Source organism: Salvelinus namaycush, chromosome 14 (assembly GCF_016432855.1).
Source record: "Salvelinus namaycush isolate Seneca chromosome 14, SaNama_1.0, whole genome shotgun sequence".
Classification (NCBI taxonomy): Eukaryota; Metazoa; Chordata; class Actinopteri; order Salmoniformes; family Salmonidae; genus Salvelinus; species Salvelinus namaycush.
In genome coordinates, this window is record NC_052320.1 from 27613422 (window position 1) to 27628872 (window position 15451).

Genomic DNA, 15451 nt, shown 5'->3' on the forward strand with positions numbered 1-15451 from the left:
GATTCCGCAGGGGAGGGGAGAGGTGTCACAGGCAGGCAGGAAGATTGGCTGAGCGGGGATGGAAAGCAGAACTCCCGAGTGGCCCACGTTGCCACGGTGCTGCGCTGAAAGAGCCTGCCTCGTTACTTACCCAGCCGTAAGAATAACTACGCCTGCCACTGAGAAGCATCAGCTCCTGCTGGGTGTAAAACACTCTGGTACTTCCACCTCGGGAAAAAGTTGAGGACCACCAGACAGGTGAGTATGAGAGACCAATGCTGGATACACTGCTGTTGCCCATGGACTGACTGCCCCAGTTCCATTCCCAGAACCTGACATAACATAAAGCACAAGCCCCAGGTCTCTGACTCCAGTCTCCAGAGTCCTATGACTGCCCCAGACCCATGCCATATCTCTTATCCCCTATGGTACTCCCAGGTCCCAGACCTACTCCCAGGCACCAGCCCCTGGCCATGTTGCTGAGTCTAACTCTAAGGCGCAGTCAGACACACATGTGCAGCAGATGTTGGGTGCAGCCAGCCAGTCAAGTGGCTGTGAGTTTGATTTACATACGGATTACTGCGCTTGGTTTGCCTCCTCACCAGCTGGAGTGACGAATGGAGATTCAGTAGACTTCTCCATTGGATCTAGAGACCGAGCAGATGTGAACATGAGCTAATTACACTCACACAAATGTGTTTCTACTTAGAAAGTACATAGGGGATTTGTCATTTTGTTATACTCCAAGTGTACTCCAGTCTCCTGATACATTTTATCAGGGAGACAATCAAAGACTTTTGTGTAAATCTGTCTGGTATTTAAATAGATTTCCTGTACAATCTTTGAATAACTATGGGATTAGGTAAAGTCTGTTCTGTGTGTGTGTGTGTGTGTGTGTGTGTGTGTGTGTGTGTGTGTGTGTGTGTGTGTGTGTGTGTGTGTGTGTGTGTGTGTGTGTGTGTGTGTGTGTGTGTGTGTGTGTGTGTGTGTGTGTGTGTGTGTGTGTGTGTGTGTACTGTACATCTGAGCCTGAACATAACTCCGTTCATATGTGTGACGGTAGGAAGCCATTTCTAGTTCCCCTTCAGTTGAACCAAGACGAACAGCTGGCCCTTCCTATGCCTTGGAACGCAGAGGAATGCGGCAGGTAGCCTAGTGGTTAGAGCGTTGGACTAGTAACCGAAAGGTTGCAAGATTGAATCCCCGAGCTGACAAAGTAAAAATCTGTCGTTCTGCCTCTGAACAAGGCAGTTCACCAACTGTTCCTAGGCCGTCATTGAAAATAAGAATTTGTTCTTAACTAACTTGCCTAGTTAAATAAAGGTAAAATGGGCCTCCTGGGTGGCGCAGTGGTCTAGGGCACTGCATCGCAGAGCTAGCTGCGCCACCAGAGACTCTGGGTTCGCGCCCAGGCTCTGTCGCAGCCGGCCGCGACCGGGAGGTCCGTGGGGCGACGCACAATTGGCCTAGCGTCGTCCGGGTTAGGGAGGGTTTGGCCGGTAGGGATTAGGGATATCCTTGTCTCATCGCGCACCAGTGACTCCTGTGGCGGGCCGGAGGTGCACAGTGTTTCCTCCGACGCATTGGTGCGGCTGGCTTCCGGGTTGGAGGCACGCTGTGTTAAGAAGCAGTGCGGCTTGGTTGGGTTGTGTTTCGGAGGACGCATGGCTTTCGACCTTCGTCTCTCCCGAGCCCGTACGGGAGTTGTAGCGATGAGACAAGATAGTAATTACTAGCAATTGGATACCACGAAAATTGGGGAGAAAAGGGGGTAAAATAAAATTTAAAATTTAAAATTTTAAAATAAAGGTAAAATAAAAAAACTGAGGAATGACCTGAGTAAGGCAGGTGTCTGCCATCCAGAACGCCAGACCATTTCTGTCCAGGTATTCCCAGAGACAGTGAGATGAGAAATGGAGCAGGGAAGCCCTAAGAGATCTCACTTCCAGACGACTGGAACATACAGTGTCTTCGGAAGGTATTCAGACCCTTGACTTTTTACACATTTTGTTATGTTACAGCCTTATTCTAAAATGGACAAAAAAATTGTCACGCCCTGACCATAGTTTGCTTTGTATGTTTCTATGTTTTGTTTGGTCAGGGTGTGATCTGAGTGGGCATTCTATGTTGTATGTCTAGTTTGTCTGTTTCTGTGTTTGGCCTGATATGGTTCTCAATCAGAGGCAGGTGTTAGTCGTTGTCTCTGATTGGGAGCCATATTTAGGTAGCCTGTTTTGTCATTGTGGGTTGTGGGTGATTGTCTATGTTAGTTGCTTGTGTCAGCACATTTCTTATATAGCTTCACGTTCGTTGTTCGTTTATTGTTTTGTATAGTTTTTTCAGTGTTCTCTGTTTATTAAATTCATGATGAACACATACCACGCTGCATTTTGGTCCTCCGATCCTTCCAACTACTCCTCCTCAGACGAGGAGGATGACGAGCGTGACAAAAATATATACACTACCGTTCAAAAGTTTGGGGTCACTTAGAAATGTCCTTATTTTTGAAAGAAAAGCACATTTTTTGTCCATTAAAATAACATCAAATTGATCAGAAATACAGTGTAGACATTGTTAATGTTATTTATGACTATTGTAGCTGGAAATGGCAGATTTTTTTATGGAATATCTACATAGGTCGTACAGAGGCCCATTATTCGCAACCATCACTCCTGTGTTCCAATGGCATGTTATGTTAGCTAATCCAAGTTTATCATTTTAAAAGGCTAATTGATCATGATGTGCCCTGGGGGGAGGATCATAGCCCACCCCTCTCTCTTTCTCTACAGTTTATGACTGTCGTAAATACACTGCTTCTGGGTCTGTAGGATTGAGGTTGGAATGTGTGACTGTGGGACACAGAGCAATCTACACACAATACCCCATAATGACAAAGCGAAAACAGGTTTTAAGAAAGTATTTAGACCCTTTGCTATGAGACTCGAAATTGAGCTCAGGTGCATCCTGTTTCCATTGATCATCCTTGAGATGTTTCTACAACTTGATTGGAGTCCACCTGTGGTAAATTCAATTGATTGGACATGGTTTGGAAAGGCACACACCTGTCTATATAAGGTCCCACAATTGACAGTGCATGTCAGAGCAAAAACCAAGCCATGAGGTCGAAGGAATTGTCCGTAGAGCGCCGAGGCAGGATTGTGTCGAGGCACAGATCTGTGAAGGGTACAAAAAGCTTTGAAGGTCCCCAAGAACACAGTGGCCTCCATCATTCTTAAATTAAAGAAGTTTGGAACCACCAAGACTCTTCCTAGAGCTGGACGCCCGGCCAAACTGAGCAATCGGGGGAGGAGAAGGACCTTGGTCAGGGAGGTGACCAAGAACGACATGGTCACGCTGACAGAGCTCTACAGTTCCTCTGTGGAAATGGGAGAAACTTCCAACCAGCTCTGCAGCACTCCACCAATCAGGCCTTTATGGTAGAGTGGCCAGACGGAAGCCACTCCTCAGTAAAAGGCACACAACAGCGGGCTTGGAGTTTACCAAAAGGCACCTAAAGATTCAAGATTCTCTGGTTTGATGAAACCAAGATTGAACTCTTTGGCCTAAATGCCAAGCGTCACTTTGGAGGAAACCTGGCATCTTCCCTACGGTGAAGCATGGTGGTGGCAGCATCATGTTGTGGGGATGTTTTTCAGTGGCAGGGACTGGGAGACTAGTCAGGATCAAGGCAAAGATGAATAGAGCAAAGTACAGAGAGATCCTTGATGAAACCTGCTCCAGAGCGCTCAGGACCTAATACTAGGGCGAAGGTTCACCTTCCAACAGGGCAACGACCCTAAGTACACAGCCAAGACAACACAGGAGTGGCTTAGGAACAAGTCTCTGAATGTCTTTGAGTGGCCCAGCCAGAGCCTGTACTTGAACCCGATCGAGCATCTCTGGAGAGACCTGAAAATATCTGTGCAGCAACGCTCCCCATCTAACCTGACAGAGCTTGAGAGGATCTGCAGAGAAGAATGGGAGAAACTCCCCAAATACAGGTGTGCCAAGCTTGTAGCGTCATACCCAAGAAGACTCGAGGCTGTAATCGCTGCCAAAGGTGCTTCAACAAAGTACTGAATAAAGGGTCTGAATACTTACGTAAATGTGATATTTCCGTTTTTAATTTTGTATAAATTAGCAAACATTTCTAAAATCCAGTTTTTGCTTTGTCATTTAATCAACTTTAGAATAAGGCTGTAACCAAACAAAGGGTGGAAAAAGTCAAGGGGTCTGAATACTTTCAGAAGGCACTGCACCTTTAGCCAATAGGGGAAGACATTCACAATTTCACATAAACCAAATCCACATGTAATGCCAAAGTAAGCAAGCCAACCCAGCACTCCCTACGGGGTATCTTTAAATCAGTCAATTACAGGTGAGCACTGACCTGTCTTTTTATGACCACACATAAAGCTCATCTGGGTTTAAAGGTGAGTGGTTTTACGAGGCAACCGTCTGTCCCTATGATTATAACTGGGGCAGTGGAGACTGGAGACTGTGTAGGGAAAGGGAGGGTGATGTTAGAGGGACATTGGTTGACTGACTGTCCTCCTCAGGCACCATGCAATGAACTTCATGGCCACTCTTAAAGCGGCAATCAGCAGAAGATATATAATGTGTGTATATATATATATATATATATATATATATATATATATTAACAGTTGAAGTCGGAAGTTTACATACACTTAGGTTGGAGTCATTAAAACTCGTTTTTCAACCAATCCACAAATGTCTTGTTAACAAACTATAGTTTTGGCAAGTCGGCTTGGACATCTACATTGTGCATGACACAAGTAATTTTTCCAACAATTGTTTACAGACAGATTATTACACTTATAATTCACTGTATCACAATTCCAGTGGGTCAGAAGTTTACATACACTAAGTTGACTGTGCCTTTAAAAAGCTTGGAAAATTTCAGAAAATGATGTCATGACATTAGAAGCTTCTGACAGGCTAATTGACATAATTTGAGTCAATTGGAGGTGTACCTGTGGATGTATTTCAAGGCCTACCTTCAAACTCAGTGCCTCTTTGCTTGACATTATGGGAAAATCAAAAGAAATCAGCCAAGACCTCAGAATGTCTGGTTCATCCTTGGGAGCAATTTCCAAACACCTGAAGGTACCACGTTCATCTGTACAAACAATAGTACGCAAGTATAAACACCATGGGACCACACAGCCGTCATACCGCTCAGGAAGGAGATGCGTTCTGTCTCCTTGAGATGAACGTACTTTAGTGCGAAAAGTGCAAATCAATCCCAGAATGACAGCAAAGGACCTTGTGAAGATGCTGGAGGAAACAGGTACAAAAGTATCTATATCCACAGTAAAATGAGTCCTATATCGACATAACCTGAAAGGCAGCTCAGCAAGGAAGAAGCCACTGCTCCAAAACCGCCATAAAAAAGCCAGACTACGGTTTTCAACTGCACATGGGGACAAAGATCGTATTTTTTGGAGAAATGTCCTCTGGTCTGATGAAACAAAAATAGAACTGTTTGAAGATAATGACCATCGTTATGTTTGGAGGAAAAAGGGGGAGGCTTGCAAGCCGAAGAACACCATCCCAACCGCGAAGCACGGGGGTGGCAGCATCATGTTGTGGGGATGCTTTGCTGCAGGAGGGACTGGTGCACTTCACAAAATAGATGGTATCATGAGGATGGAAAGTAATTTATATATATTGAAGCAACATCTCAAGACATCAGTCAGGAAGTTAAAGCTTGGTCGCAAATGGGTCTTCCAAATGGACAATGACCCCAAGCATATTTCCAAAGTTGTGGCAAAATGGCTTAAGGACAACGAAGTTAAGGTATTGGAGTGGCCATCACAAAGCCCTGACCTCAATCCTATAGAGAATTTGTGGGCAGAACTGAAAAAGCGTTTGCGAGCAAAGAGGCCGACAAACTTGACACAGTTACACCAGCTCTGTCAGGAGGAATGAGCCAAAATTCACCCAACTTATTGTGGGAAGCTTTTGGAAGGCTACCTGAAACGTTTGACCCAAGTTAAACAATTTAAAGGCAATGCTACCAAATACTAATTGAGTATATGTAAACTTCTGACCCACTAGATGAAAGAAATAAAAGCTGAAATAAATCATTCTCTCTACTATTATTCTGACATTTCACATTCTTAAAATAAAGTGGTCATCCTAGCTGACCTAAAACAGGGAAGTTTTACTTAAATGTCAGGAATTGTGAAAAACTGAGTTTAAATGTATTTGCCTAAGGTGTATGTAAACTTCTGACTTCAACTGTTTGTATACACACACTATATTTACAAAAGTATGTGGACACCCCTTCAAATTTGTGGATTTGGCTATTTCAGCCACACCCGTTGCTGACAGGTGTATAAAATCGAGCACATAGCCATGCAATCTCCATAGACAAACATTGGCAGTAGAATGGCCTTACTAAAGAGCTCAGTGACTTTCAACATGGCACCGTCATAGGATGCCACCTTTCCAACAAGTCAGTTCATCAAATGTCTGCCCTGCTAGAGCTGCTCCGGTCAACTGTAAGTGGTGTTATGTTGAAGTGGAAACGTCTAGGAGCAACAACGGCTTAGCCGTGAAGTGGTAGGCTACACAAGCTCAGAAAATTGAACTGCTGGGTTCTGAAGTGCGTAGTGCATAAAAATTGTCTGTCCTCGGTTGCAAACACTCACTACTGAGTTCCAAACTGCACCTGGAAGCAACGTCAGCACAAGAACTGTTCGTCGGGAGCTTCATGAAATATGTTTCCATGGCCGAGTGGCAGCACACAAATCTAAGATCACCATGTGCAATGCCAAGCGTCGGTTGGAGTGGTGTAAAGCTCGCTGCCTTTGGACTCTGGAGCAGTGGAAACGAGTTCTCTGGAGTGATGAATCACGCTTCACCATCTGGCAGTCAGACGGATGAATCTGGGTTTGGCGGATGCCTGGAGAACGCCACCTGCCCCAATGCATAGTACCAACTGTAAAGTTTGGTGGAGGAGGAATAATGGTCTGGGGCTGTTTTTCATGGTTCGGGCCCCTTAGTTCCAGTGAAGGGAAATCTTAACGCTACTGCACACAATGGCATTCCATGCGATTCTGTGTTTCCAACTTTGTGGCAACAGTTTGGGGAAGGCCCTTTCCTGTTTCAGCATGTCAATGCCCCGTGCACAAAGCGAAGTCCATACAGAAACGGTTTGTCGAGATCGGTGTGGAAGAACTTAACTGGCCTGCAAAGGGCCCTTACCTCAACCCCATTGAACACCTTTGGATAATTTGGGACGCCGACTGCGAGCCAGGCCTTAATGGCCCAACATCAGTGCCCGACCTCATTAATGCTCTTGTGACTGAATGGAAGCAAGTCCCTACAGCAATGTTCCAACATCTAGTGGAAAGCCTTCCCAGAAGAGTGGAGGCTGTTATAGAAGCAAAGAGGGGACTAACTCCATATTAATGCCCATGATTTTGTAATGAGATGTTCAACGAGCAGGTGTCCACATACTTTTGGTCGTGTGTGTGTATATAATGATTTTAGTTTTTAAAAAAGTTAATATTTTATTTATTAATATTACTATTATGAGTTATTTTGTTTCTTCTGCATTGTTGGGAAGGACTGGTAAGTAAGCATTTCACCTGTTAACGAAGCATGTGACAATTAAAATGAGATTTTAAACAAAAACAAAGCGTTCTCACCACTCGTTTGTGTAAAAAGCTGAGGGATGGGGCTGGAGAAATACAACCTCTCAAATGTATAGTCAGAGCTATGGATGCAAGGATTGAGCATCTATGATATCAACATTATAGTTTTAACCATATTCTGAGGCTATATTGTGTTTGTTTATATGTACTTTGTTTACAAATATTGGTGTAAAACAAGCTTATATTTTGGGTTCTGACAGGTTACAACAGTAGAACTAAACTCATGAGGCATTTATAGGTTATATTCTTCAAGAATCAATGGGTACATATCTTTAATTAATAAGTTCAAAAATGGATATACCAACTGCAGATTGCTTTAAATACAGGTGCGTGAGTAACTGCCTTTGAGTGTTTTTTAACGAGATGCACGACAGAACCTGTCATTATGCAAAGAGCTTGGCTGTTGATATATACAGCGGTGAGATGAAGAGGCAGAAGCTGGACAGGCCTGGAGGGGCCACACAGTCCAGGCTTTCTCCTCCCCTCACCAGGGGCCATGTCTGTTCTGTTTCTTAGAGTAAGATTAGAAGAGAAAGCAGCCCATCAGAGTATGTAGAGGAAGTGCTTCTTTCCTAGCAAAATGATATTTGCAGAGTAGAGAACCAGCTAATGGGAACACCGTGGGCACTGTGGTTAAAGCTTGAGAAACACACATGATCTTATCAGGTTTTTACATGCAAGCCCACAGCAAGACGGGGCTATGGCCAGCGGAGAGACTAAGGGCAAGGTAGAACATATAGAAATACTAACCTTCAAACATACACCCACTGTTTCAAGTGACAACTGGTAGGAAGCAATCCTAACTTTTACGTGTCGCATTGTGTTTATATTCTTAACTTCGAGTGCACTCACGTTGTACACAACCTCAACTTAACCCTAACAACCAGTCATTATCGATGACATACAAGCCCCAAAACACAGTCCACAATAGGCACTGTGGTAATCTAAGATGATAGTCATACATTGAGTGTAATTTTTTTTTATAGAAACACCTGCTCTTTCCATGACAGACCAGGTGAATCCAGGTGAAAGCTATGATCTTTTATTGATGTCACTTGTTAAATCCACTTCAATCAGTGTAGATGAAGGGGAGGAGACGGGGTTAAAGAAGGACTGTTAAACCTTGAGGCAATTGAGACAAGGATTGTGTATGTGTGCCATTCAGAGCGTGAATGGGCAAGACAAAATATTTAAGTGCCACGCTGCTGGGTTTTTCACGCTCAACAGTTTCCTGTGTGTATCAAGAATGGTCCACCACCCAAAGGACATCCAGCCAACTTGACACAACTGTGGGAAGCATTGGAGTCAACATGGGCCAGCATCCCTGTGGATTTGAAGCTGTTCTGAGGGAAAAGGGGATGCAACTCAATATTAGGAAGGTGTTCCTAATGTTTTGTACACTCAGTGTATATGAACTACACTGGGGTCAGATTAAACATGTGGATACCAACAATGCCAGTCTCCTCCTCCTTCTCCTTTCACAAAGAAAAGTCCCTGCCCACGGGAGGGAAACCTATCTCTCTCTCTCTCTCCTTCCCTCTCTCTTTCTCTCTCCTCCCTCTCTCTCTCTCTCTCTCTCTCTCTCCTTCCCCCCCCTCTCTCTCCTTCCCTCTCTCTCTCTCTCTCCTCCCTCTCTCTCTTCCTCTCTCTCTCCCTCTGGTTGTGGCAGTTGGCTTTTACTGGCCCATTGTTCTGGAATCCACCAAGTTCCGGAGTCTCTGCTCACAGAGGGGCTCAGGATCACACAGCTCCCACCCCTGGGCGCCAGACCGTGCCTGTCGCTCACCTGCTCGCCCGCCCTCAGTCACTCACACTCACACACACACGTCTATGGAGAGCAACGATAGCACAAAAAAAATACACACCAGTGCTCCAGGAGACTATGAGAATGCTGTGTAAGACAGGATTTAGTTCTATAGTTTAAGCAAAGCTTCTGTCCTTTTTCATGTGAGCCTAATCACTCATCACCAGCGTACAGCCTTTCAGAGGAAGATTTATTTGAAAAAACACAGTTTGTTCAGCCTTTTTGGAACCCTATTTTTCTTCTCTCCTTTCTCTCTACAGTAACGAACATCTCTGTTCAGGGTCTTTCTTAACACTGCTGCTGATAACGTTTGACAAATCACTAAATTAGGGGCTCACATGTAAAATCACCTGCTAGTCTTTTCACAATGTTTGGGTGGAGACTAGTGTTACAAATGACCCAATGATTATAACCACCATTTCACCACAGCCTGTCATTCACTAGCTGTCAATCAGCAGTGGTCCCACCCATAAGACCTCCAGTTAAATTTAGAGGGTGAGACAGGAGCCTCAGCTGCCAGCAATGACCAATAGAAAATAGATACACCCCTCCCCACCCCCCCACTGCTCTTTAAAATCTCCAGCCCTCTCATCCTATAGCATCTTCAGAGGAGGAGGAGAAGAGAGGAGACAAGTGAAAGGGAGAGGAGAGGAGGAGCAAGAGAAGAGCTGAGCCTTGTCTGTGATCAGCCCGGCCCTTTTACCCACTCATGTAGAGCAATTAACCTAGTCTGGCCCATGACCTGAGGGGATGGAAATGAACCCTGACCTCCAGGAGGTCACTCTGTATCTCTATAATGACAGGCTGCTGGGTAGACAACACTCATAGGTAGAATCCTCTAACAAGGACCTGTCCTCAGCTGAAGGTTTAAATAAAGCTTCAACATGTTAGGAAGAGCAACAACAAACTGCATAACCCCTATGGCAAACATGAATTAGCTGGTATATGGCCTATAGATTAAAAACTGTACACAACCAAATCAATCAGGTACCATTATGATGTCATCTAAATGCGAGGGAATCTATTTTTCGGAGAACTTTGTCGTGCCCTATTAACCTCCAATCCCACCCAATCACCCCTCATAAACACACACACACACACACACACACACACACACACACACACACACACAGAGTGATGCTGTCCTAGGGGGGTATGGATTGTCTCTATTTGCGGATTCAGCTGGGCTGTTTTAAGAGGACCATAAACAGAGTTGATGGTTAGCCTCCCCACAGCGCAGAGCCTCCCAAGGACCTCCAACACCACCCAGGAAGGTCCGGAGGGGAATTTAACACCAAGAACAGTTGCCTGGTTGTGAACAGTGAAGTAACCTCCAAAGAAGAGAGGAAATCCCCCAAAAGAAGCAGGCTATCTTGTCTCAGAGCTGGAGACAGTAAACAACCCTCTGCCTCTCTCTTTGTCCCAACCATCAGCCATGTACAGCATCTGTCCATTTGTTTAAATGATGAATGCTTGAGGTACACACATTTTGCTGTGATTGTAAAGTACAAAGTCTGCATCACAAGTTCACAACACATCTATTCAACAAAGACACAACCACAGAGCAGTTCTCAACTCATGCCCTTTTCATTGCATCATTAAGCTATTGGTTGTTATAGGAATATGTTCATTGCCTTCAAAGCACTGTGCACAAGGCTACTTACCACATATGAACATTACCAGTGACGCGTGCATGGTTTTATGTTCATGGGTCAGTCCCCTTTGACTTGTACAGTAGATTCAGCCTGAAAATGTTACGTAGAAATAGCCTGGTATGAATATTGTCACACGTTAACTCAATCATTAAAAAAGACGGAGCTGTTTTGATTCTGCACTTATTTATTTAAAAAGAAAAATACTTTTAAAAAATGATACGGCATTAGAAAATAAAGTTTACTAGTTGGAAAGTAGGTTTAATAGCATAGTTAAACTATAATAAACAATGTCAGAGAGATTTAAAAAAATACACTTACACTTTAATATTAGTATGTTTGATCCCCCTGTCTCTTAAATCAACACGAATCCATACGATTCCCCCTGTTTCATTTGATGCGAGTTTGAGCGGAGTTAGCAGTATTATCTGAAGTCTGACCACCACTCTCCAAAGTATTTGATATCTGACGACCGCTCTCCAAAATTCTGTCCCGAGTCTCGTTTGACGGAAACTCCGCAGCGGAGCCTCGTTTCGTAGGAATGGACCCTAGAGCGCTTCTGACTGCTTATTGTAGTGTAATAACATCAAAGCAAAATCCACTATTAAACGGTTTTAACATGAATTATGACTACGATCAACATAAACATTCTTAATACGGGAATCACTGACTAGACTCGATGCTGCATGAACGTGTGACTTTGATCAAATCAAAAGTGGGCTTAATATTCAGATAATACTTTTGCCATGATTGATACACATATAATGACAGTAGACTCAGATGCTTTTGGCTGCCGAGTCTGTACCTTGTAAGAAGTTAGTGAAGTTAATTCAAGTAGTGTGTAAAGTCCACCACCGGTTTTCAGAAGACCCTAGTGTCTGTCAGAGAGGATAGATGTGCGCCTTGGAAACAGGAATGCGCGCTCTGGGGAGAACGGATTAGGTTCCCTTTGATTGCTTCAGTGAACAATCCATGCTGCGCACATAACAACCCACTACACTTACCATCCCACTCTCAGCTGGCTTTAAAAAAAGCAGATGTTTCCAGGTTTCAGGGATACAGTATTTTCAACCTAACTTGTTTTCCCTGAAAAAACGGAAGTGGGGATTCCGCTCAGGTGTCTTGTTAGGCCTACTATGTTAGGTTAACCATCACCAGACCATGCTCCTTCCTAACAACAGGTGGAAAAATCCTGTTCATTTGGTTGTAATTCCTACATGCATTTGAATGATTTGAACATGTTTTCAGACAGAAAACAACATTGCATCTTATGATTACACATGTTATAGATCTCTATTAGGCTATTCGGTTAGACAACATACAGTGTATGTAACAATGTTAGCACATCCTGAAACATGCCTCTGGATATATCGTCAACTTGTGATATTACATACGCTCTCTGTGGACAGTCAAGCTTTTTATTGTAACCCCTAAACCTGGGCCACTATGTAGCGCGCATCGCTCTCTCTCAGGACTGGGGGAGGGAGAGAATTTTCACTCAATGCGCACAATTAATGCACACTGAACGTTAAGACACACACACAGTTGAGGTAGGTAGAAGCCTCAATGCATTCTCACAACGTAGCAATGGAGAAGCAAACTACAAAAAGCCCCATCCAACATATGAGGTTAACTAACACAAAGAATGAAACAAACAAAGGCTGGCCGAAAGGCTTCTGGCCTCATCTCAACAACGAAACATCCTCCTCTTACAAAAATCCTGATCTCCCACACCTGAGTAATTATCAAGGCTTTCTGACAGAGCACATGATCTAAAGCAGTTGGTGCTGCCCCCTGGGGATGAGGGGTAATACTCATTACACACTAGTATGGTGTCCATCTATGTGCCTGAACTACATATCATAACATGCCCAACAAAAAACTTCAACATTATATCAAATGTATATTTATTTTTCATAGACGTCTGTTTCAATTATACATCAATGGGTCTGAAGTTTTGTTTGTGTGAGCGACCGTGCGTGTGTTTGTTTTTGTGTGTAATGTATATGTGTGGCTGACGAAAAAGTATTTTCTGAATCAAGACCATACTTGGTTACAACAACAAAAAAGTAACATCTGTCACTCCTAGGTATCACGTATTCCTTTTCGATATGTATGTCATATTGTACATATAAGTACTGTAGTCAAAATAAATCAAAAATAATTCCTGAAATGGCATTTAATTGGTCAAAAGAACATATTCCTCTGTAAAACATTCTCTCTGATCTCTTTTCTTAAATTAATTCAAAAGTCAATCTACCTTGGAACACAAAACATGTTTAATTGGTCCATATCCAGGTGTCGTGTTCAAGACATAGCTACACAACAAACTTGTGCAGATGGCAAATGTCAAAACCATGAAATGAATGATTGGGAGTTACTAACAGAAGCAGATGACCTATGTAGTGCAGACAGTTCTACTGACAGTTTTACTGGCATATTCACAACATCAGAAGGAGCTCCCTGCTATGTTCTAACAGACTACAGCTGTACAGTACACATGACCCAGTGTTCCTCCCGTCACTAACAGTTGCCGTATTTCTTCTTTTTTTGTGATAATATTTTTTATTAAATTAATTTCAAATTTGACAGAGAGAGAATGGGAATGAAGCACCAGTGGTACATTTTCATGAATACAGTTTTTCTCTCCTACATCGTTCAATCCACATGATCAGTTACAGTTGTTGTATGTCTGCACCTGCTTTCGTATGGCCTCCCGTGCTTCCGTGGCGTTCCTCTCCAGCTCTCCTAACTCGGTCTGCTGGTCCAGCATTTTCTGCTCATTATTACGGAACTTCTTCTCAAGCTCTGAAACAACAGAACAACAGAGAACAGATTATAGGAAGACAACAATAGAGGGACATTCTTTGAAAAGCTTAGCTGCGTCTCAAATGGCACACTAGTCCCTATATAATGCCCTACTTTTGAGCAGAGCCCTATGGGCCCTAGTCAAAAATAGTGCACTATGTAGAGAACATCCAGTTACGACCACATCTGCACACAAAACCAAAGACACTATGTTGATATCCTTTGGCCATGGACTACTCTTAACCATGATTACTCTTTATGGATTCATACTGCTCTATCTACACCTGTTGAGTATGTATTCTGTATCATACGCTTCAGAGGGCAGTACAGTAACGTTACATACTCCGTAGCGTTTCTATGCCCTTGTTGGCCTTAGTGAGCAGGTCTTCAGCCTCCTTCTTGATCTCCTTGGCCCTCTGTTTGACGTTCCCCAGGCCCCCCGAGGCCCCACCCAGAGAGTCCACCTTCATCTGCAGTTCCTTGTACCGATCCTCCGTTTCATTCAGCCTCTGGAGCACAACCAGACACATAGAGCAACAAGTCAACGTGCAGGACCACATGGATATCTATTGTCAAAATGAATAGATTGCCACGGCTGAATTTCTGTAGTTCAATGCTTCCCATGGCTCCCCCTTCTGGCTATTGGGATAAAATTCATAGTGTGGTTTATAAATGGATATGGCAAGGTAAACGATAAAATGAACACATTTACAAATAGAGAAAGACGCAGGAAGACTATCTGTACCAGACTTTAAATCTCGGCTCTTCCTAAATCGATTTAGACATGATTCTTCTGCCCCCTGAGTATGGAGAGAAATATGGTGTCTCTTATTGCTCTGGAAGAGGTGCTCTTCACTGACACTGTATATCCCTTAACATATGTAAACGACGCTTTGGTCCTATTATTGCTCACACAATTTATTTTTGGCGCAAATTGAAAAACAATGTAACTGGGAATCAAAATGGCATGCCCATACTACAATATTTCACAATAATGCCTTGTGACCTGGAGAGCGGCCTTTTACATCCTCCCAATGGTCCAAATGTGGAATCCGTACCCTTGCTGACATCATGGACAGTAATGGTTGAGAACATTCCAAGATTTGAAAGACATACACATTACCAGGCAAATCCTTTTTTATATATTTACAACGTAGGTGAGCTATGCTGGTTTATGGAGTCCCTTGGGGAACCCAACTACTGAACCCTCCAATGATGGGATTTATAAATAAATTATCTGGGCTGCCGAAAGGACTGATCTATATAATATATAAACTACTTTTGGAAAGCTCATATTCTAAGCTAGCCATTAAAAAAGTATGGTCCGGGTACAAACTTATAAAAACGAATAACAACTAACAGACACACAAACAATGACTACATCTCCTCCGCCCAGACCTGCATGCTCACCACCTCATCCCTAGTGTCTGCATTATTGTTTGTCACTTGGCTTGAAATTGTATAATTTTTTTTCTCTGTCGCCCATGCTATTTCAATAGTAAATCATTCGATTTTTGCAT

General features: G+C 43.4%; 2 protein-coding genes across 2 annotated transcripts in view; both read right to left on the reverse strand.

The window, feature by feature from the left end:
• Positions 1-11571, reverse strand: part of lamb2 (laminin, beta 2 (laminin S)) — a 42359-nt gene extending 30788 nt beyond the window's left edge. Inside the window, exons 1-2 of the mRNA XM_039008341.1 lie at positions 11445-11571; positions 11136-11216 (exon numbers count right to left, since the gene is read on the reverse strand). Coding sequence (XP_038864269.1) covers positions 11136-11166 — 31 coding nt within the window. The 5' untranslated portion in view covers positions 11167-11216; positions 11445-11571. The remainder of the gene's footprint in view (positions 1-11135; positions 11217-11444) is intronic.
• Positions 11572-13009: 1438 nt separating this feature from the next.
• lamb2l (laminin, beta 2-like) overlaps positions 13010-15451 on the reverse strand; it is a 30611-nt gene continuing 28169 nt past the window's right edge. The window contains exons 33-34 of the mRNA XM_039007427.1: positions 14275-14440; positions 13010-13931 (exon numbers count right to left, since the gene is read on the reverse strand). Of these exons, the coding sequence (XP_038863355.1) occupies positions 13795-13931; positions 14275-14440 (303 nt within the window). The 3' untranslated portion in view covers positions 13010-13794. The remainder of the gene's footprint in view (positions 13932-14274; positions 14441-15451) is intronic.